General features: G+C 39.7%; 1 protein-coding gene across 1 annotated transcript in view; it reads right to left on the bottom strand.

Moving 5' to 3' along the window:
• Nucleotides 1–203: 203 nt before the first annotated feature.
• DHH (desert hedgehog signaling molecule) overlaps nt 204–24,849 on the bottom strand; it is a 140,060-nt gene continuing 115,414 nt past the window's right edge. Inside the window, exons 2-3 of the mRNA XM_053708077.1 lie at nt 12,167–12,428; nt 204–886 (exon numbers count right to left, since the gene is read on the bottom strand). Coding sequence (XP_053564052.1) covers nt 258–886; nt 12,167–12,428 — 891 coding nt within the window. The 3' untranslated portion in view covers nt 204–257. The remainder of the gene's footprint in view (nt 887–12,166; nt 12,429–24,849) is intronic.

Below are 24,849 nucleotides of genomic sequence, written 5' to 3' on the forward strand. Positions count from 1 at the left end.
AAAGACTTTAACCATTAATGTATAATGTAAGGCAATTAATATGGAAAGCAAGGCACTTTGAGGTCAGTTTGCATTTCAGGAAAAACATAACCAATTTCTCTCTTGAATGTATCCTGTAAATTTATATCTTTATCTATTCCAAGAGCTATAGGTGAACAGCTCCCTTCAGAGGGCATGGAATGTAAGTCCCCTTATGCCTGTGAATTACTTATTTCAGCAGCATTTTCCAGTTATTCCCCTCACAACACTTAGGTTGTTCAGAGCATATCCCACCCTAGAACTTGTGTAGCCAGTGCATATAAGAAGTGGCAGTACCAATGAACCCCTTCAGAACCTAACATATTTGTGAAGACAGAGGATATACTGTAGAGGAATCTTATTGGTGCAAATGACTGGTGAGCCAGCTGATGCCATTCAATAACAGCATAGCAGGATGTTAGTATTCCATCCACTAATAGGGTGCCGTGAGCAGTCAGTGGGGCATACACCCCCATTCTTTCTTCTGTAGAAACACTTAAAACTCTAGAGGCTATCAGCTTTGTGCCATTGTTGTGGATTTGAACTAGGTCTCCTACTTGAACATTATGTGCAAAGATTGGCACAAAATCTGCCAGAGGGTTTTTGGCTGCAAAGATGAGATGGTATGGAGTCAGGAGTAGCTTGTATGGGTGTCCTTCTGTTTCTATGGCAACAAATGTTGCTACTTTATTTGTATCCAAGTCCATAAATAGCAAGACCTCTGTTGGAACAACATGGCTTGTTTCGTCTGTAGTTAGGACAATGTCACCGCTCCTCAGTTCAGACATTGGTTTTCTCTGGCCACCCACCAGTGTAATCATAGCCGTGCCGGGAAAACAGCCACCTGAACGGACAGCTAAAGAGTTGTCTGGAAGAGAATAAAAACATTAGTTAAAATGTTAACAAACTGAACATATAAACTGAATAAGCTGAAGCAGTTCTTACACAATAGGATAAACAAAAGGGAGCTATGGAACAGTAAGCAAGTCCCTCCTATCACTATTGACAAAGCATAAAGTGTACCAAAGAGCTTTGAACCAGAAAATGCACCCCTCCCTTACACAACTATAACAATAAAAACAGGAGCCATGGCCCATTTAACCAGCCCACCTCACAGAGTTTCACACATTACATGACAGCGAGAGGTCTGCCCATTGCCAATGCAGGTAAATACAGATATAAACGAGAATGAGTCATATCAGGTATGTGTTAGTGGACTGTGACCACTAATAACCATCATCAAATCATATTGTTACTTTAGACACAGCTTACATTATTGTTACCAGAAAAAAATACAGTTGTTTTAACAGGTGATACCCTTTAACCTTTTACACAGGTATCTCTCAATTCCAGCTGGAAAATACAGATACCTGAACACCCGATAGTCAATCACACTGAACCACTGAACAGGTAAAGCAAGGAAATGGTTAAAATCTGTCAAAGGGACAGTAAAGTCAAACTATAACATCCATGATTCAGACAGAACATGCAATTTATAACAACTTTCTACACTACTTGTATTTTCTAATTTACTTAAAGTGATGGTAAACTCTCCCCTTTTTAAAATCAGATCTGGAATATTAGTGATATTTTAGATGGAATTTAATTCATCAGTTGTAACGAAGATGCGCTGTAACTAACTTATAATATGAAGTAGATATAACATTCAAATTCCTTGTGCTCCACCGCCTACTTCAAATGTCAATTTTTCTGTGAGCTAGTGGTTTGAATTGTTCTCCAATCAGCGCTCTAGCTACAACAAAAGTGCCATATGGGGAGAGTGCTGATTGGTCAACAATTCAAATAGCTCAAAGAAAAATGTACGCTTGAAGTGGGTGGCAGAGCTCAGGGTATTTCAATTTTATATCTATGCTAAAAAGGAACTTACAGTGCATCTTCGTTGCAACTTATGAATTAATTTTCATCAAAAATATCACTAACATTCCAGATCTGGTTTTATAAAAGTGGTAGGCTCAGAAACAGCAATGCACTACTGGGAGCTAGCTGCTGAATGGTGGCTGCATATATATAACTCTTAACCATCAAAAACGAGCAGCACCACCAATGTACAGATTGTACTTCTTGAATAAATCTGTGGAAGAGATTAATGGTGCTGCTCGTTTTTGATGGTTATGTGCTATAGGGTATTGTGCAGTACCCCTTGACCTGGCACACCATTTGCTCCCAGGTGCTGGAACTATTTTTGGGATTTTCTATATATAACTCATGTCATTGGCTCACTGAATGGGTTTAGCTAATTCCCAGTAGTGCACTACTGCTCCTTCAACAAAGGATACCAAGAGTATAAAGCAACCATGATAAAATAAGTAAATTGGAAAGTTGTCGAAAGTTGTAAGCTCTATCTGAACTATTAAAGAAAATGTTTGGGGTTCATTTTGCCTTTATGAAGCACAGTTTTAGAAAGTCTAATAAAAAACCCTCAATAAGGGCTAGATTACAAGTAGACGACTATTGTTTGCGCTATCGATATCAGGTTTTCGAGGCCGTTTGGGCTAAAGTTACATTCTGCCCGTATTACAAGTTAAAAGTAAATGCGAATCGTGAACACAATCGCGATTTACACTTGAATGATTACCGCAACTTCAGAGCTCTGGTTAACTGTAGCACTCAAATAAAAAGATTCACAAAACACATTAAAAATACATTTAAAAGTGCAGTTACACTCATAATAACACTATGTAATAAACATTATTAAAAAAAAGTTATAAGGGCTCAAAGATATGAGGTTATAAATGGATGCACTGACTTAGCTGATATGCTATTCTATAGCAACACTACAGAAATGTCGTGCAATTACCAGGTGTTTATGGTAAAATGTACCTGACCTTTAACATTTTACATAGAAATTGCTTAGGTCAGAGCATAAACTCATTTTCATCTTTCCCTGATTGGTTTTACCAGAGGAGACCAAAACAGACATTTCAAAGGATTTCCAAAACCTCATAAATTAAATTGCCCTAATACAATTATTTTAACAATATTATTAAATATTAGCTTGTATACTGTTCCTTTACACACACAACTATATATATATATATATATATATATATATATACACATACACACACACACACAATACTGTTCAAAGTAAAATTGCAAAATTGCTGTTAATCCCTTAAGGACCGGAAATTTCAGTGAAAACGTGCCTAAAATTTTAGCATTTTTATCACTTAATTCAAATACAAATAGAGCCTTTTTTTTTTTTTTATATTATTAATCTATCAATAATTGATCCAAGCCCATTTTGGTATATTTCATGGCACCGTTTTGCCACCAAATGCAGTCATATTAAAAAAAGTTGTTAGCTTTTTCACATTGAAATTATTTATACACATCTACTGCAGTCATAAGACAAATGGTTGTAAAATATTCTCTGGGGTCCTTTTTGTTTCAGAAATAGCAGACATGCATGGCTTTGCCATTGTTTTTTGGTAATTAAAAACAGAATTTATGTTTACCTGATAAATTACTTTCTCCAACGGTGTGTCCGGTCCACGGCGTCATCCTTACTTGTGGGATATTCTCTTCCCCAACAGGAAATGGCAAAGAGCCCAGCAAAGCTGGTCACATGATCCCTCCTAGGCTCCGCCTACCCCAGTCATTCGACCGACGTTAAGGAGGAATATTTGCATAGGAGAAACCATATGTTACCGTGGTGACTGTAGTTAAAGAAAATAAATTATCAGACCTGATTAAAAAAACCAGGGCGGGCCGTGGACCGGACACACCGTTGGAGAAAGTAATTTATCAGGTAAACATAAATTCTGTTTTCTCCAACATAGGTGTGTCCGGTCCACGGCGTCATCCTTACTTGTGGGAACCAATACCAAAGCTTTAGGACACGGATGAAGGGAGGGAGCAAATCAGGTCACCTAAATGGAAGGCACCACGGCTTGCAAAACCTTTCTCCCAAAAATAGCCTCAGAAGAAGCAAAAGTATCAAATTTGTAAAATTTAGTAAAAGTGTGCAGTGAAGACCAAGTCGCTGCCTAACATATCTGATCAACAGAAGCCTCGTTCTTGAAGGCCCATGTGGAAGCCACAGCCCTAGTGGAGTGAGCTGTGATTCTTTCAGGAGGCTGCCGTCCGGCAGTCTCATAAGTCAATCGGATAATGCTTTTAATCCAGAAGGAGAGAGAGGTAGAATTTGCTTTTTAACCTCTCCGTTTACCAGAATAAACAACAAACAAAGACGAAGTTTGTCTGAAATCCTTAGTAGCTGCTAAGTAAAATTTGAGAGCACGAACTACATCCAAGTTGTGCAACAAACGTTCCATCTTTGAAACTGGATTAGGACACAAAGAAGGCACAACTATCTCCTGGTTAATGTTTTTGTTAGAAACAACTTTTGGAAGAAAACCAGGTTTAGTACGCAAAACCACCTTATCTGCATGGAACCCCAGATAAGGAGAAGAACACTGCAGAGCAGATAATTCTGAAACTCTTCTAGCAGAAGAAATTGCAACCAAAAACAAAACTTTCCAAGATAATAACTTAATATCAACGGAATGTAAGGGTTCAAACGGAACCCCCTGAAGAACTGAAAGAACTAGGTTGAGACTCCAAGGAGGAGTCAAAGGTTTGATTCTAACCAGAGCCTGAACAAAGGCTAGAACATCTGGCACAGCTGCCAGCTTTTTGTGAAGTAACACAGACAAGGCAGAAATCTGTCCCATCAAGGAACTTGCAGATAATCCTTTTTCCAATCCTTCTCGAAGGAAGGATAGACTCTTAGGAATCTTAACCTTGTCCCAAGGGAATCCTGTAGATTCACACCAACAGATATATTTTTCCCAAAATATGTGGTAAATTTTTCTGGTTACAGGCTTTCAGGCCTGAACAAGAGTATCAATAACAGAATCTGAGAACCCTCGCTTTGATAAGATCAAGCGTTCAATCTCCAAGCAGTCAGCTGGAGTGGGTCGAACGGACCTAGAACAAGAAGGTCTCGTCTCAAAGGTAGCTTCCATGGTGGAGCCGATGACATATTCACCAGATCTGCATACCAAGTCCTGCGTGGCCACGCAGGAGCTATCAAGATCACCGACGCCCTCTCCTTTGATCCTGGCTACCAGCCTGGGGATGAGAGGAAACGGCGGGAACACATAAGCTAGTTTGAAGGTCCAAGGTGCTACTAGTGCATCCACTAGAGCCGCCTTGGGATCCCTGGATCTGGACCCGTAGTAAGGAACTCTGAAGTTCTGACGAGAGGCCATCAGATCCACGTCTGGAATGCCCCACGGTTGAGTGACTTGGGCAAAGATTTCCGGATGGAGTTCCCACTCCCCCGGATGCAATGTCTGACGACTCAGAAAAACCGCTTCCCAACTTTCCACTCCTGGGATGTGGATAGCAGACAGGTGGCAGGAGTGAGACTCCGCCCATAGAATGATTTTGGTCACTTCTTCCATCGCTAGGGAACTCCTAGTTCCCCCCTGATGGTTGATGTACGCAACAGTTGTCATGTCGTCTTGATCGAAACCGTATGAACTTGGCCCTCGCTAGCTGAGGCCAAGCTTTGAGAGCATTGAATATCGCTCTCAGTTCCAGAATATTTATCGGTAGAAGAGATTCTACCCGAGACCAAAGACCCTGAGCTTTCAGGGATCCCCAGACCGCGCCCCAGCCCATCAGACTGGCGTCAGTCGTGACAATGACCCACTCTGGTCTGCGGAAGGTCATCCCTTGTGACAGGTTGTCCAGGGACAGCCACCAACGGAGTGAGTCTCTGGTCTTCTGATTTACTTGTATCTTCGGAGACAAGTCTGAATAGTCCCCATTCCACTGACTGAGCATGAACAGTTGTAATGGTCTTAGATGAATGCGCACAAAAGGAACTATGTCCATTGCCGCTACCATCAAACCTATCACTTCCATGCACTGCGCTATGGAAGGAAGAGGAACGGAATGAAGTATCCGACAAGAGTCTAGAAGTTTTGTTTTTCTGGCTTCTGTCAGAAAAATCCTCATTTCTAAGGAGTCTATTATAGTTCCCAAGAAGGGAACCCTTGTTGACGGAGATAGAGAACTCTTTTCCACGTTCACTTACCATCCGTGAGATCTGAGAAAGGCCAGGACAATGTCCGTGTGAGCCTTTGCTTGAAGAAGGGACGACGCTCGAATCAGAATGTCGTCCAAGTAAGGTACTACAGCAATGCCCCTTGGTCTTAGCACCGCCAGAAGGGACCCTAGTACCTATGAGAAAATCCTAGGAGCAGTGGCTAATCCGAAAGAAAACGCCACGAACTGGAAATGCTTGTCCAGGAATGCAAACCTTAGGAACCGATGATGTTCCTTGTGGATAGGAATATGTAGATACGCATCCTTTAAATCCACCGTGGTCATGAATTGACCGTCCTGGAAGGAAGGAATTGTTCGAATGGTTTCCATCTTGAACGATGGAACCTTGAGAAACTTGTTCAAGATCTTGAGATCTAAGATTGGTCTGAACGTTCCCTCTTTTTTGGGAACTATGAACAGATTGGAGTAGAACCCCATCCCTTGTTCTCCTAATGGAACAGGATGAATCACTCCCGTTTTTAGCAGGTCTTCTACACAATGTAAGAATGCCTGTCTTTTTATGTGGTCTGAAGACAACTGAGACCTGTGGAACCTCCCCCTTGGAGGAAGCCCCTTGAACTCCAGAGAATAATCTTGGGAGACTATTTCTAGCGCCCAAGGATCCAGAACATCTCTTGCCCAAGCCTGAGCGAAGAGAGAGAGTCTGCCCCCCACCAGATCCGGTCCCGGATCGGGGGCCCGCATTTCATGCTGTCTTGGTAGCAGTGGCAGGTTTCCTGGCCTGCTTTCCTTTGTTCCAGCCTTGCATAGGTCTCCAGGCTGGATTGGCTTGAGAAGTATTACCTTCCTGCTTAGAGGACGTAGCCCTTGGGGCTGGTCCGTTTCTGCGAAAGGGACGAAACTTAGGTTTATTTTTGGTCTTGAAAAGACCTATCCTGAGGAAGGGCGTGGCCCTTGCCCCCAGTGATATCAGAGATAATCTCTTTCAAGTCAGGGCCAAACAGTGTTTTCCCCTTGAAAGGAATGTCAAGCAATTTGTTCTTGGAAGACGCATCCGCTGACCAAGATTTTAACCAAAGCGCTCTGCGCCACAATAGCAAACCCAGAATTTTTCGCCGCTAACCTAGCCAATTGCAAGGTGGCGTCTAGGGTGAAAGAATTAGCCAATTTAAGAGCACGAATTCTGTCCATAATCTCCTCATAAGAAGAAGAATTACTAATAATCGCCTTTTCTAGCTCATCAAACTAGAAACACGCGGCTGTAGTGACAGGGACAATGCATGCAATTGGTTGTAGAAGGTAACCTTGCTGAACAAACATCTTTTTTTAGCAAACCTTCTAATTTTTTATCCATAGGATCTTGAAAAGCACAACTATCTTCTATGGGTATAGTGGTGCGCTTGTGTAGAGTAGAAACCGCCCCCTCGACCTTGGGGACTGTCTGCCATAAGTCCTTTCTGGGGTCGACTATAGGAAAACAATTTTTTAAATATGGGGGGAGGTACTAAAGGTATACCGGGCCTGTCCCATTCTTTATTAACAATGTACGCCACCCGCTTGGATATAGGAAAAGCTTCGGGGGGCCCCGGGGCCTCTAAGAACTTTTCCATTTTACATAGTGGTTCTGGAATGACCAGATAATCACAATCATCCAAATTGGATAACACCTCCTTTAAGCAGAGCGCGGAGATGTTCCAACTTAAATTTAAAAGTAATCACATCAGGTTCAGCTTGTTGAGAAATTTTTCCTGAATCTGAAATTTCTCCCTCAGACAAAACCTCCCTGGCCCCCTCAGACTGGTGTAGGGGCCCTTCAGAAACCATATCATCAGCGTTCTCATGCTCTACAGAATTTTCTAAAACAGAGCAGTCGCGCTTTCGCTGATAAGTGGGCATATTGGCTAAAATGTTTTTGATAGAATTATCCATTACAGCCGTTAAATGTTGCATAGTAAGGAGTATTGGCGCACTAGATGTACTAGGGGCCTCCTGTATGGGCAAGACTGGTGTAGACGAAGGAGGGGATGATGCAGTACCATGCTTACTCCCCTCACTTGAGGAATCATCTTGGGCATCATTTTTACTAAATTTTTTATGACATAAAATACATATAGTTAAACGAGAAGGAACCTTGGTTTCCCCACAGTCAGAACACAATCTATCTGGTAGTTCAGACATGTTAAACAGGCATAAACTTGATAACAAAGCACAAAAAAACGCTTTAAAATAAAACCGTTACTGTCACTTTAAATTTTAAACTAAACACACTTTATTACTGCAATTGCGAAAAAGTATGAAGGAATTGTTCAAAATTCACCAAAATTTCACCACAGTATCTTAAAGCCTTAAAAGTATTGCACACCAAATTTTGAAGCTTTAACCCTTAAAATAACGGAACCGGAGCCGTTTTTATATTTAACCCCTTTACAGTCCCTGGAATCTGCTTTGCTGAGACCCAACCAAGCCCAAAGGGGAATACGATACCAAATGATGCCTTCAGAAAGACTTTTCTATGTATCAGAGCTCCACACACATGCAGCTGCATGCCATGCTGTTCTCAAAAACAAGTGCGCCATACCGGCGCGAAAATGAGGCTCTGACAATGATTAGGGAAAGTCCCTAAAGAATAAGGTGTCTAAAACAGTGCCTGCCGATATAATCTTATCAAAATACCCAGATTAAATGATTCCTCAAGGCTAAATATGTGTTAATAATGAATCGATTTAGCCCAGAAAAAGTCTACAGTCTTAATAAGCCCTTGTGAAGCCCTTATTTACTATCTTAATAAACATGGCTTACCGGATCCCATAGGGAAAATGACAGCTTCCAGCATTACATCGTCTTGTTAGAATGTGTCATACCTCAAGCAGTAAGAGACTGCACACTGTTCCCCCAACTGAAGTTAATTGCTCTCAACAGTCCTGTGTGGAACAGCCATGGATTTTAGTTACGGTGCTAAAATCATTTTCCTCATACAAACAGAAATCTTCATCTCTTTTCTGTTTCTGAGTAAATAGTACATACCAGCACTATTTTAAAATAACAAACTCTTGATTGAATAATAAAAACTACAGTTAAACACTAAAAAACTCTAAGCCATCTCCGTGGAGATGTTGCCTGTACAACGGCAAAGAGAATGACTGGGGTAGGCGGAGCCTAGGAGGGATCATGTGACCAGCTTTGCTGGGCTCTTTGCCATTTCCTGTTGGGGAAGAGAATATCCCACAAGTAAGGATGACGCCGTGGACCGGACACACCTATGTTGGAGAAAATTAATTAATTAAATTAATTGCAGCAGCGCAACACACTTCTGAAATTCCTGGCAGTGAAGGGATTAATAAAGTAGCTTGTAAAATTAATTTCAGCTGTAGTGTAGAGACACGTCCAAACCCTTAATCCTTACCTAATCCCTCCCAAATAGCTATGTTCCCTCCCTCACCACCCACTGGTCACCACCTTCTTAGGTACTGGCAGAGAGAACCCAAGAAGTTTACTTTATTTTTTAACATTTCTGGATTGTAGGTAACCCTCCTGAATCCCCCCCCCCCCAAACAGCTCCCTAACCCTCCACCCACTCACTAGATGCCGCCATCTTAAGTACTGGCAGCTTTTTTTATATTTACAATTTTAGTTTTTTTTCTGAAGTGTAGTGGCCCCCCCTTCCTCTCCCTCCAACCGATTGTCACTAAGACCCTCCATCCCTCATCCCTTTTCCATAGTGCAGCGTCCCATCCATCCCTCTCCCTGCCTTTTCTTTTCTGTAGCATAGGGCCCTCCCATCTCCGCCGCCTCCCACACCAACCGTCAGCCACAACGGAGATCGTTACAGACAGTGACACAGAACATGTAACTGTCTATAGCAATCTACCAATCTACCTTCACATGGTTACGGGAGCACGGTCATCGGTCCCTTAGAAATATTAATAGTTTATTTTTTTATCAATTAACAAAATGCAAAGTGAGTGAACAGAAGAAAAATCTTAATCAAATCAATATTTGGTGTTACTACACTTTTCCTTCAAAACAAATCTTCTAGGTACATTTGCTCAAAGTCAGGGATATTTTAGATATAAAGTCAGCTGCATTATTAAACAATTATGCCAAATAGGTGCTAATGATCATCAATTTAATATGTAGGTTGAAACACAATCATTAAAATGCCATAAAAAGTATGAGTTATGTGCATATTATAAAAGGGCCAACTGAGGTAAAAAACAGCGTGTGGGAAAAAGAAGTGGAAAAAAGCTTATAAGTATTTTAATACAATTTCCAAAAATGTGAAAAATTACTTACACTTTTGTGTTGCCAAGTGTAGCCTGCTCCACCCCCTTATCAGTATCTTAGTCCAAACTTTGTGGTATCATATAACAAGTGTGCATGTGAGGATAATTACTTATGCAAGCAAGGGGGCTGTTGAGGAGTTTGTTGCCAAGAGGCTTGCTTGTTTCCATGGGGATAATGTCCCATGCTTTGTGAAAGTGTCAGCATTATATTGTGAACTGCTTTAGTCAGGTGTCATGTGATTATGCTCCCTATCGTGCACGAGTGCATTCTGCAGAAGCTATAGCCTGGATAGTACCTTCTATATATGGAAATGCCCAGGGGGGAGCTTGCTGCAAACAAACAATGCCTGAATTACATGGGTTAATTGGGGTTAAAACAGAAACAGTTTTGTAGGTTGCATTATATATTTACAAACTCATGTTAGCTCATACTGTATTATGTCCCTTTAACTAAAACAGCTGTGTATGCGGAATAAAAATGGGTGAGGAACAGCCAAACTCTGCTAACAAGGTGAGGTTTCTGGTATCAGAAGTCATATACCATGGCAAAACTGAGCACAGAAATAAGACACAAGGTAGTTATACTGCATCAACAAGGTCTCTCCAAGACAGAAATTTAAAGGCAGAGATTTTAAGATGTGCTGTCCAAGCTCTTTTGAAGAAGCACAAAAAAACAGGAAATGTTGAGGACCTTAGATGCAGTTTCAGCCAAGGCCTGTTTCATTGTTGTAATAAAAAAAAGCACCAAGCTATGTTTTTATACTTAATAGAAATAACTGCAATATGTATTATTCATCTATTTAAATTTTTTAAACTTTATTTCCCTATATTTGTGCAATGTCCTTTACTCCCTGTCACAGCCTTACAAGGAGAAGGGGCCTCTGCAGGAAGGTTTATCTTAGCCTGATGTCATAAAACTTCTAGGCTACTTACTGAAAAGACTTGCTCATGCCCAGATCAGTCAGAACGTAACCTAAGTTTTAAAGATATCCGCTCCCATAACACTGGGGGCAGGGATACACTGAGAGTTTCTAACTGCTCATTATAAGTAATATGTTTGCTATTTTTTACACTGTTTCTTTTTAGGTGTACTTTGATTTAACTTATTTGTTTTTACTGAAGGAGCACTATTTAATATCCCTTTACTTCCCTTCGCTTTAGGACTATGTCCAGCAGTGCCATCAGCTCAAAATTGGCAGAAACCAGCGGGACCCTGGTACACCCATCTAATGTATGAAGACGTCTGAGAACTTGAAGTTCTAGTGGACTTGCTGCCAAAAAGCCATACCTCTGATATGGAAACAAGGCCAAGAAACTCAACCATACATGAAAATACAGGAACTAGAGTGTAGAAAATTGTCAGAAGGTGCTCTGGATTGATGAGTCAAATTTTGAAATATTTGGCAGAAGGCAGTTTCCTCACCACCAAGCGGAATAAGAATTAGGGGCCGAATTATCAAGGGCCAAATGGCCTCTGATCCCCCTGTTTCCGTGCAAGCCTTCCGTGCAAGTCTAACAGCAGTTAAAGGGACATGAAACCCAAATTTTTTCTTTCGTGATTTAGAAAGAGCATGTAATTTTAAACAATTTTCTCATTTACTTCTATTATCTAATTTGCTTCATTCTCTTGATATCACTTGCTGAAAAGCATATCTAGATAATAGAAGTACATTGGAAAGTTGTTTAAAATTGCATGCCCTATCTGAATCATGAAAGTTTAATTTTGACTAGACTGACTAGAAATTATCATATGAGCCTTCCTAGGTTTAGCTTTCAACTAAGAATACCAAGAGAACAAAGCAAAATTGGTGATAAAATAGTACCTGCTTTCACAGAGACATGGATGTGTGCTTTGGATTCATAATACACCCAATCAAAGCCAGCTTCTGTTGCGAGACGAGCCAACATGCCATACTTGTCCTTGTCTTTATCTGATGTTGTAATGTCCAATGCCCGTCCCTCATAGTGTAGGGAGTCATGGGAATGGTGACCATCCTCATCCCATCCTTCTGTTACTCGTAGCTTTACTCCTGGCCACATGTTCATCACAGAGATAGCCAATGCGTTCACTCTGTCTTTACAGCGCTATGACAACAAGAGAAAGAGGCAGTTAACTTCTCAATGTGGTAGTTCCAAAGATTACCAAATAAATAAACCATATTTTTATATGTTCTTTACCATGTTGGAATGACAACCTACAAGCAGGAACTAGTAACCACAGACTTAGGTTATAGATTACTGATATAGCATTTTTATGACATATTCTATATGGGAACACATAAGCCTTGGCTCCTAAAACACTACTTCTAGCTCCTAGATTGTTTTGGCTATTGTATATAGATCTGGCAATGTTTAAAGTGAATGGGAATTTTCATGAATGAGTGTCCGGTTTTTAAAAATACTATTAAAAACAGAGGCACTTACATTCATGAAAGTTTATACATTGCAGCGGTTTTGTTTAAATACTTGCATTTTTCTTCTTCCAAGCCGGACCAGCGATCCCCCTGCCCGCAGCTCCTCTGTGCTTACATCAGAAATGACGAATCCGGCTTCCTCCAATCATGGCTTCCCCCCAGAGCAAACATTTCCTGAGGCCAAGCTGTGATTGGAGGAAGCCGGTTACGTCATTGCTGTGCTAAATAAGTTTAGCATGAGAAGCGGGCTGGGGATCGCTGGTCTGGCTTGGAAGAAGAATAAGATAAGTATTTTAACAAAATCGCTTCATTGTAAACTTTTATGAATGAAAGTGCCCCTGTTTTTAATAGTTTTTTTAAAAACTGGGCACTCATTCATGAAACTGTACATTCACTTTAAGGCATATGGCTAACTCTACCTTAATTTGTACAGAATAAGACAGGGAATCTAGTGAGTGTTACAATAGATATGAGCCAGTAAAAGGTATTAACAGAGCAAAAAACTTACATTTCACACATCCTAATGTTTTTGGCGAATTCCAACTATGGCAAACCGCATTTTTTAATATATAAAAAAGTTAAAACAAAGACTAAAGCCATAAATAAACATAAAGGCATCTCCAATGACAGCTAATGTTTATGTAATAAGCCTTTAGGAACAAGAGATAGATTAAGTGAATGTTTATTGGGAAAGGGAGGGAAATGAAGTCCATCTTGGCTCATCACAACAAATATTCAACAAATGAATCGAAAAGTTAACTCTAAAAGGGGGTTAAAGGGACAAGAAACCCCCAAAATTTTATTTTGTGATTTGGTAGAACATACAATTTTAATCAACTTTCCAATTTATTTATATTATTAAATTTGCTTCATCCTTTGCTAAAGGAGCATTGGCAGCTAGATGAACACACCTTGTTAGCCAATCACAAGAGACAAATATGTGCAGGCACCAATAAGCAGCTAGCTCCCACTAGTGTATGATATGTATGCATTCTTTTTCAACAAGGGATACCAAAAGAACAAAGCACATTTGAAAATAAAAGTGAATTTAAAAGTGTCTTAAAATGGCATACTCTATCTGAATCATGTAATTTTGATTTTTACTTTGCTGTCCCTTTAAAGGGACATTAAACACTAAATACATGCTAGATAGAATGATGCATTCAAAGAAAAGATTAGTCCATGAGTAACATGTAGATGTGTTTTTTAAAGTTTCATTAGTTGTTTAAAAAGTGACAAAATAAGTGTAAAGTTTTAGTGTCTATAAAACACTGGGAGCTGCCATGTTGTAACTTGTGTAACCTTCTCTGCTGTGGCCAATTAGGGACAGTTATACATATTTCATTAGAGTGTGCAGCCAATGGTTGTGCTGGATTTAACAGTGTTCTGCACTTCCATTTCTAACAGGAACTGAAAAGCTCACAATTTCAGAATAGAATTACAGGCAAATAGGAAAAAATAAATAATGAAAGTACAGGGAGTGCAGAATTATTAGGCAAGTTGTATTTTTGAGGATTAATTTTATTATTGAACAACAACCATGTTCTCAATGAACCCAAAAAACTAATTAATATCAAAGCTGAATAGTTTTGGAAGTAGTTTTTAGTTTGTGTTTAGTTTTAGCTATTTTAGGGGGATATCTGTGTGTGCAGGTGACTATTACTGTGCATAATTATTAGGCAACTTAACAAAAAACAAATATATACCCATTTCAATTATTTATTTTTACCAGTGAAACCAATATAACATCTCAACATTCACAAATATACATTTCTGACATTCAAAAACAAAACAAAAACAAATCAGTGACCAATATAGCCACCTTTCTTTGCAAGGACACTCAAAAGCCTGCCATCCATGGATTCTGTCAGTGTTTTGATCTGTTCACCATCAACATTGCGTGCAGCAGCAACCACAGCCTCCCAGACACTGTTCAGAGAGGTGTACTGTTTTCTCTCCTTGTAAATCTCACATTTGATGATGGACCACAGGTTCTCAATGGGGTTCAGATCAGGTGAACAAGGAGGCCATGTCATTAGATTTTCTTCTTTTATACCCTTTCTTGCCAGCCACGCTGTGGAGTACTTGGACGCGTGTGATGGAGCATTGTCCTGCATGAAAATCATGTTTTTCTTGAAGGATGCAGACTTCTTCCTGTACCACTGCTTGAAGAAGGTGTCTTCCAGAAACTGGCAGTAGGACTGGGAGTTGAGCTTGACTCCATCCTCAACCCGAAAAGGCCCCACAAGCTCATCTTTGATGATACCAGCCCAAACCAGTACTCCACCTCCACCTTGCTGGCGTCTGAGTCAGACTGGAGCTCTCTGCCCTTTACCAATCCAGCCACGGGCCCATCCATTTGGCCCATCAAGACTCACTCTCATTTCATCAGTCCATAAAACCTTAGAAAAATCAGTCTTGAGATATTTCTTGGCCCAGTCTTGACGTTTCAGCTTGTGTGTCTTGTTCAGTGGTGGTCGTCTTTCAGCCTTTCTTACCTTGGCCATGTCTCTGAGTATTGCACACCTTGTGCTTTTGGGCACTCCAGTGATGTTGCAGCTCTGAAATATGGCCAAACTGGTAGCAAGTGGCATCTTGGCAGCTGCACGCTTGACTTTTCTCAGTTCATGGGCAGTTATTTTGCGCCTTGGGTTTTCCACACGCTTCTTGCGACCCTGTTGACTATTTTGAATGAAACGCTTGATTGTTCGATGATCACGCTTCAGAAGCTTTGCAATTTTAAGAGTGCTGCATCCCTCTGCAAGATATCGCACTATTTTTGACTTTTCTGAGCCTGTCAAGTCCTTCTTTTGACCCATTTTGCCAAAGGAAAGGAAGTTGCCTAATAATTATGCACACCTGATATAGGGTGTTGATGTCATTAGACCACACCCCTTCTCATTACAGAGATGCACATCACCTAATATGCTTAATTGGTAGTAGGCTTTCGAGCCTATACAGCTTGGAGTAAGACAACATGCATAAAGAGGATGATGTTGTCAAAATACTCATTTGCCTAATAATTCTGCACTCCCTGTATATTGCAGAATTGTTTTATATATCCAATTTATCATTTTATATTACCATCTCAAAGTGTTTAATGTCCCTTTAAGTACAAACGAATAGAAAAAAGTTGGTGAATTTACTCACCTCAAAATAAAATACAAAAAACTACAAGCAAGCTAAAATACAATATGCAAATATTTTCTGTAAGGAATATATATACGAGCAACAAGGAGGCATGGGTTAGGGCTGATGAGTATTTTTTTATCTCTGCACATAGAGGCTCTACCTTATTTCTCCGAGCACTCACCAGAATTCAGGAATTATAAAAAAATGTGTACTTAATCTTACCATAATTATTTTATTATGTGGATTCAGATGAGCCTTTTTAGATTCTTTTACACATTTTTTCATTTAAAATTAGATATGGTTGTCTAGTTGTTTATTTATTTTTGAAGGCTCATTTATGCTTGACATTTGTAAACTATGACTGCACATCTTATATTTCTTTCTTCGCTAACACACATTCATTACATGGGACACTAATGAATATTATCCATTCATGCAAAGCTACCAGAATAATTTACTTTCTTCTAACCCATAATCAATTATTTGCCATATTTATAGTTCATTTATTGTACTCCATTCTTATCATTAACTTACCAATTTATTTTGCTTGAGCTAATTTTACTCCTAAACAGTTTGGCATATTTTCCTCATTTTTTATTTGTATCTCTTTTTCTCTCATAATACAACAAAGCACGTTTTCTTTCACTAAATGATAGCTACAATTAATAACTGTATCCACTTTTAGAAAATGCTGTGCCCAAGTTCCTTGCCCCTCCTGCACACAGCACCCACGGGCACAGCCAGACATCTCTGGTATGCTTGCTCGGCAGTGAGTGCTCAGGGACATTCTTGTGCCGCTGGCACTGAGACGCTTCATGAGAACTAACCTGTGTGCAACTCTCCCACATCCTCCTTAGCCGCTATCCGTTCTACCAACTGGTAACTTAAATTGTGTTACACAAAATATACAAAACTGTGAGATCTTTTTAGGTGTCACAAGCATGTATTTAAGAAAGAAAAAAACACTTACTTGGAGTAAATTTGATAAAAGAAGTAGATTGAAAACTTTTTTTTAAATGTATGTCTGAATCATGAAAGAAAATGTTTGGTTTTAACGTCCCTTTAAAGATACAGTAAACAATTACAAAACGTTTCTCTTGTCTTGCTGTGGAATAACATATCAGCCCAGCCAAACACCATCTAACCATGACCTTATTTGGAGAGCCTATTTGGGCTTTTGTCTGCAGACAACAAGGCTAGTATTGGTTATAATGCTAGCATTAATTGCATTGTTTTGCAGCCTGTTAACTGTTAAAGCAAGTTAGTGACATACGTGTAGCAGGGTTAGCCTTTAAAAGTTTGCATTAAGCATTTCCAGCTGAGAAATAGAAAATACAATTATTTATAGCTAGATTACAGGGAAAGGGGCAACTTAAATAATGAAAGTATATTTGTTGTTTTACTACTTATTTGAACTATTTTATATTACAATTTTAAAGGACCAGTAAATACAGCAGTCAGCAAATTTGTCTAATCAACAAATGCATGACACAGATGCAATAGCACTTAGGGCTAGATTTATTAAGCCCTTACGGCAGCAAGTTCTCACAAGAACTTGCTCGCCGCAATTTAACAAGCAGCGGTCACCAGACCGCTGCTTCCCTAAACTCTTCGCCACCTCTGAACTGGCGAAATTCAATCTCCTCGGTGAAGTCCGACCAAGGAGAATGACAGCTCCTGCCCACGTGTGATTGGTTGTGCGCGGGCAGGGGGCGGGATTGCAGGCGAGCGCAAAATTGCGCTCGTGTGCAATGTTAATTACCTACGGGTAATTTCGCCCCGCCACAGGCGAGCTGAGGCGTACAGGGGCGCGTATACGTGCCCCTGTACGCCTCAGCTATGATAAATCTAGCCCTTAGTCTGATCTTCAAATGAGTAGATTTTGTTCTGACAAATTTCAAAGTGAAGTCTTTTTCCACTCCCCCTGTATCATGTGACAGCAATCAGCCAATCACAAATGCATAAACGTATATATTCTGTGAATTCTTGCACATGCTCAGTAGGAGCTGGTAACTAAGTGTAAATATAAGAAGACTGTGCACATTTTGTTAATTGAAGTAAATTGGAAAGTTGTTTAAAATTGCTGCTCTATCTCATCAAAGTTTAATTTTGACTTGTTTACTGTCCCTTTAAGATGTTTACTGTCCCTTTAAGATGTCTTCATTATTACAGAATGTGATATTTATTCCTTTGTAAAGACCAAGAGGAAGCACAGTACAAAGGCCTGTCACTCCCAAAGGCCTGCGGCATAAGGCTGAATGACTCCACTTTAATCACTAGTAATTGATTAACCAGATTACCATGTAAATTCATGTTTTGGAATGTAAAATATCCATAATCTTTCAGGTAATGCTTCCTGCATATCTCCCACATATAACCATCTCTTTGTGACATGCGCACAAAACATCCCTCTACAGAATACACACAAACACAGACGCACACACCCACCAAGACACAACCACACACACACATCAAGACACTGACAGACAGACATACACACACAGGCACACAGACATACAGACACAGAGGCACATACCAAGACAAAGACAGACATATACACACAAACACATACACACCCACACACACATACACGCGCACACACACACAGACATCAAGACACTGACAGACATACACACACACAGATACACACACACCAAGACACAGACACACACACACACAGATACACACACACAGATACACACACACACACCAAGACACAGACAGACACACACACATACAGACACAGAGACAGACATATACACACAAACACATACACACCCACACAGACATACACGTGCACACACACAGAGACACACATACACAGACAGACAGAGACGCACATACCAAGACACAGACAGACATACATACACACACACAGACAGACACACACACCAATAATAGCACAAAAAACTACCCACATAAGATGATATGATAAAATAATATTAGGAAGGGACTCATGAGCTCAGCATAACCTATGGATAATCCCATACCCCGTCACCCCACACACACATTGTACTGAGTCTATCAGTTACATATGGTCCTGCATCACAGCTATCTGCACTAAGATTTGGGAGCTCTAATCTATGTGTACAAAACTAGCAGGTGTTGTTAAATCAAAACAAAAGTGTCCTTGTGCATCCTGTATATCAGAAAATCTAGAACTCTAAAAGTTCCCCTGTAGTCTGAGGAAACTGAGGAGTGTACAGTTAGTTAAATATTAATGCTTTCTGAAGTCATGGGGTTTATGCTAAACTTTTTATGACATGTAGTATTCCGCCTCCATCAACAGAAGCTTAGCCAAGTAGGAATTATCATTACAGATCTGTTGTGACTTTTTTTCTGAAATGAGATATGTTTTTAAAAAAATATTACATTTTAATATAAATGTTATTTCTTGAGAATATAAGAACTATAATGTTACTAACACTGTAGTCTCAGGGAGCTGGGGTGGCTTAAAATGTACAGTCCAAAGAATTCAGCAGCACTCACCACTATGTAGAAAATTCCATTTTTATTGGGATATTTCGAAATAGAAAAGACAACGTTTCGGACCTCTAGTCCTTAATCATGTCAATTGACATGATTAAGGACTAGAGGTCCGAAACGTTGTCTTTTCTATTTCGAAATATCCCAATAAAAATGGAATTTTCTACATAGTGGTGAGTGCTGCTGAATTCTTTGGACTGTGCTATTATTTTAAGGGTTTTGTGTGGTACCCTTACAGCCTGCACCACCTTGTTATCTTAGTGCTGTACCACTATTGGACTGTGGCTTAAAATGTACACATCAGTGCATGAAAGTCATGATATACTTCCATGATCAAATTTACTTTGTTCTCTTGCTATCCTTTGCTGAAAAGCATATGCACATATCCTCAGCATCAATGAATTACTGGGAGCTAGCTGCATTGGTGGTTACACATATATGTGTCTTTTCATGGGCTCACTAGATGCGTTCAGCTAGCTTCCAGTAGTGCACTGCTTCCCTGGAGCTGACTTTAACTATGTGTTTAATCAATTTGCAAAAGGCTAAACACATACGGCTAGATTACGAGTTGTGCGTTAGGGTAAAAAAGCATTGTTAAGAGGTCCTAACGCTGCTTTTTTACGCCCGCTGGTATTACAAGTCTTGAAGGTTTAGGGTCACCGTACACTTCTTTGGCCTTACCGCAAAACGACTTACGTAAATTTCGTAAAGTCTTTTTTCTATGGGACTTCCATAGCGCTGATATTACGAGTCTGTCCTGGGAGGCCAGAAAGTGAGCGGTACACCCTACCCTGTCAAGAGTTCTAACGCATTTAAAAGTCAGGAGTTTTATGGTACAACGCCGTAACATAAAACTCATAACTTAAGTGCTAAAAAGTACACTAACACCCATAAACTACCTATTAACCCCTAAACCGAGGCCGCATCGCAAATACTAAAATAAAATTTTTAACCCCTAATCTGCCACTCTCCCGCATCGCAAATACTAAAATAAAATTTTTAACCCCTAATCTGCCACTCCGGACACCGTCGCCACCTACATTATATGTATGAACCTTTAATCTGCTGACCCCAACATCGCCAACACCTACATTATATTTATTAACCCCTAATCTGCCGCCCCAATGTCGCCGCCACCTACCTACACTTTGTAACCCCTAATCTGCCGCCCCCAACGTCGCCGCCACTATAATAAACATATTAACCCCTAACCCGCCGCACTCCCGCCTCGCAAACATTAGTTAAATATTATTAACCCCTAAGCTGCCGGCCCTAACATCGCTGCCACCTACCTACATTTATTAACCCCCTAACTTAAATATAATTTAAATAAATCTAAATAAATATTACTATCATTAACTAAATTATTCCTATTTAAAACTAATTACTTACCTGTAAAATAAACCCTAAGATAGCTACAATATAACTAATAGTTACATTGGGTGGTAGTTATCAACGTGTCAACTTTCCTGCCTTCGCCGGCCCAATACGCCCGCCTAAGCTCGCCTCACATCGCCGCCGCGGACCTGAAAAATTTCTCCTAAGTTATCAAATAAAGCTGTCAAAAAGCCGCGGGGCGATGAGCAGCGGACTGTGAGAGTTATCACTCATCCGATCTCGCTGCTCTTCGGCTTTTTCCCAGCTTTATTGCTAGCCTGTCACTAAGCACTCACACTAACTACACTGTTCTACCCCCTATACCGGCACCCCCGGAGCCCCCCGCAACTGAATAAAGTTATTAAACCCTAAACCGCCGCTCCTAGACCCTGCCGCAACTCTGATAAAGTTCAATCCGATTGGCTGATCCAATCAGCCAATCAGATTGAGCTCGCATTCTATTGGCTGTTTCGATCAGCCAATAGAATGCGAGCTCAATCTGATTGGCTGATTGGATCAGCCAATCGGATTGAACTTGAATCTGATTGGCTGATTCGATCAGCCAATCAGATTTTTCCTACCTTAATTCCGATTGGCTGATAGAATCCTATCAGCCAATCGGAATTGAAGTGACGCCATCTTGGATGACGTCCCTTAAAGGAGCCTTCATTCGTCGGTAGTCCGTCGGTAAAGAAGGATGTTCCACGTCGGCGGGAAGAAGATTCAAGACCCGGCTTGGAAGATGACATCGCCCGGATAGAAGACTTCTTCAGCGCCTCTTGGAAGATGACATCGCCCGGATGGAAGACTTTTTCAGCGCCGCTTGGAGGATCACTTCATCGGATGGAAGATTTCTTCAGCGCCGCTTGGAGGATCACTTCTGCCGGTCCGGGTCTCCTCTTCAGTTCCATCGGTGGCTCGGCTGAGTGAAGACGACTAAAGGTAGGATGATCTTCAGGGGATTAGTGTTAGGTTATTTTAAGGGGGGTTTGGGTTAGATTAGGGGTATGTGGGTGGTGGGTTTTAATGTTGGGGGGGGGTTGTATTTTTCTTTTACAGGCAAAAGAGCTGAATTCTTTGGGGCATGCCCCACAAATGGCCCTTTTAAGGGCTGGTAAGGTAAAAGAGCTTTGAACTTTTTTAATTTAGAATAGGGTAGGGCATTTTTTTATTTTGGGGGGTTTGTTATTTTATTAGGGGGCTTAGATTAGGTGTAAGTATCTTAAAATTGTTGTAATATTTTTAAAATGTTTGTAACCTATTTTTTTTATTTTTTGTAACTTAGCTTTTTTATTTTTTGTACTTTAGTTAGTTTATGTAATTGTATTTAATTGTAGTTATTTGTAGGTAATTTATTTAATTTATTTAATGATAGTGTAGTGTTAGGTTTAATTGTAACTTAGGTTAGGATTTATTTTACAGGTGATTTTGTATTTCTTTTAGCTAGGTAGTTATTAAATAGTTAATAACTATTTAATAACTATTCTAACTAGCTAAAATAAATACAAAGTTACCTGTAAAATAAATATAATTCCTAAAATAGCTACAATGTAATTATTAATTACATTGTAGCTATCTTAGGGTTTATTTTACAGGTAAGTATTTAGTTTTAAATAGGAATAATTTATTAAAGTATAGTGTAGTGTTAGATGTAATTGTAACTTAGGTTAGTTTTTATTTTACAGGTAAATTTCTCTTTATTTTAGCTAGGTAAGCTATTAAATAGTTAATAACTATTTAATAGCTATTGTACCTAGTTAAAATAAATTGAAAGATGCCTGTAAAATAAAAATAAATCCTAAGATAGCTACAATATAATTATTATTTATATTGTAGCTATATTAGGGTTTATTTTAAAGGTAAGTATTTAGTTTTAAATAGGATTAATTTAGTTCATAATAGAAATATTATTTAGATTTATTTAATTAATATTTAAGTTAGGGGGGTGTTAGGGTTAGTGTTAGACTTAGGTTTAGGGGTTAATAATTTTATTACAGTGGCGGCGGTGTAGTGGGGGGCAGGATAGGGGTTAATAAATGTATTATAGGTGGCGACGGTGTAGGGGGGGCAGATTAGGGGTTAATAAATTTAATATAGGTTGCGGTGGGCTCCGGGAGCAGCGGTTTAGGGGTTAATATGTATATAGTAGCTTGTGGTGGGCTCCGGGAGCAGCGGTTTAGGGGTTAATACATTTATTATAGTTGCGGCGGGGTCAGGGAACAGCGGTTTAGGGGTTAATATGTATAGAGTAGCTTGCGGTGGGCTCCGGGAGCGGTGGTTTAGGGGGTAATAACTTTATTTAGTTGCGGCGGTGTAGGGGGGACAGATTAGTGGTGTTTAGACTCGGGGTACATGTTAGGGTGTTAGGTGTAGACAGTTCCCATAGGAATCAATGGGATGTCTGGCAGCAGCGAACTTGTACTTTCGCTATGGTCAGACTCCCATTGATTCCTATGGGATCCGCCGCCTCCAGGGTGGCGGTTTGAAAACCAGGTACGCTGGGCCGGAAAAGTGCCGAGCGTACCTGCTAGTTTTTTGATAACTAGCAAAAGTAGTCAGATTGTGCCGAACTTGTGTGCGGAACATCTGGAGTGACGTAAGAATCGATCTGTGTCGGACTGAGTCCGGCGGATCGAAGTTTACGTCACAAAATTCTACTTTTGCCGGTCTCTAGCCTTTGATAACTAAGGCGAATCAGCCTCGCCACAAATACGCTGCGCAATTCCAGCGTATTTGAGGTTGACGGCTTGATAACTAGGCCTCATTGTATCTAGCTTAGGGTTTATTTTTATTTTACAGGTAAGTTTGTATTTACTTTAACTAGGTAGAATAGTTACTAAATAGTTATTAACTATTTACTAACTACCTAGCTAAAATAAATACAAATTGACCTGTGAAATAAAGCCTAACCTGCCTTACACTAACATCTAACCTTACACTACAATTAAATAAATAAATTAACTAAATTAAATACAATTACCTACATTAAATTAAATTAGCTAAAGTACAAAAACCCCCACTAAATTACAGAAAATAATAAACAAATTACAGAAATTTAAACTAATTACACCTAATCTAATAGCCCTATTAAAATAAAAAAGCCCCCACAAAATAAAAAAAAAACCCTAAACTAAACTAAACTACCAATAGCCCTTAAAAGGGCCTTTTGCGGGGCATTGCCCCTAAGTAATCAGCTCTTTTACCTGTAAAAAAAAATACAAACAACCCCCCCAACAGTAAAACCGACCACCCACACAACCAACCCCCCAAATAAAATACTAACTAAAATAACCTAAGCTCCCCATTGCCCTGAAAAGGGCATTTGGATGGGCATTGAAGTTCAATCCTATTGGCTGATCCAATCAGCCATTAGGATTGAGCTCACATTCTATTGGCTGATTGGAACATCCAATAGAATGTTCCAATTAGCCAATAGAATGCGAGGTCAATCCTATTGGCTGATTGCATCTTAGGTTAGGGTTTATTTTACAGGTACTTTTGTACTTATTTTAGCTAGGTAGTTATTAAATAGTTAATAACTATTTAATAACTATTGTACCTAGTTAAAATAAATACAAAGTTGCCTGTAAAATAAAAATAAACCCTAAGATGGCTACAATGTAATTATTATTTATATTGTAGCTATCTTAGGGATTATTTTATAGGTAAGTATTTAGTTTTAAATAGGATTAATTTATTTAATTGTAGTAATTTAATTTCGTTTTATTTAAATTATATTTAAGTTAGGGGGGGTTAGGGTTAGATTTAGGGGTTAATAAATTTAATATAGTAGCGGCGACGTTGGGGTGGCAGATTAGGGGTTAATAAATGTAGGTAGGTGTCGGCGATGTTAGGGACAGCAGATTAGGGGTTAATAAAATTTAACTAGTGTTTGCAAGGCGGGAGTGCGGTGGTTTAGGGGTTAATACATTTATTAAAGTGGTGGTGATGTCTGGTCGGCAGATTACGGGTTAAATAATTTTATTATAGTGTTTGAGATGTGGGGGGGCTTCGGTTTAGGGGTTAATAGGTAGTTTATGGGTGTTAGTGTACTTTTTAGCACTTTAGCTTTATGTTACGGCGTTAGCCCATAAAAC

This window comes from Bombina bombina, chromosome 3, assembly GCF_027579735.1.
Source record: "Bombina bombina isolate aBomBom1 chromosome 3, aBomBom1.pri, whole genome shotgun sequence".
Lineage (NCBI taxonomy): Eukaryota > Metazoa > Chordata > Amphibia > Anura > Bombinatoridae > Bombina > Bombina bombina.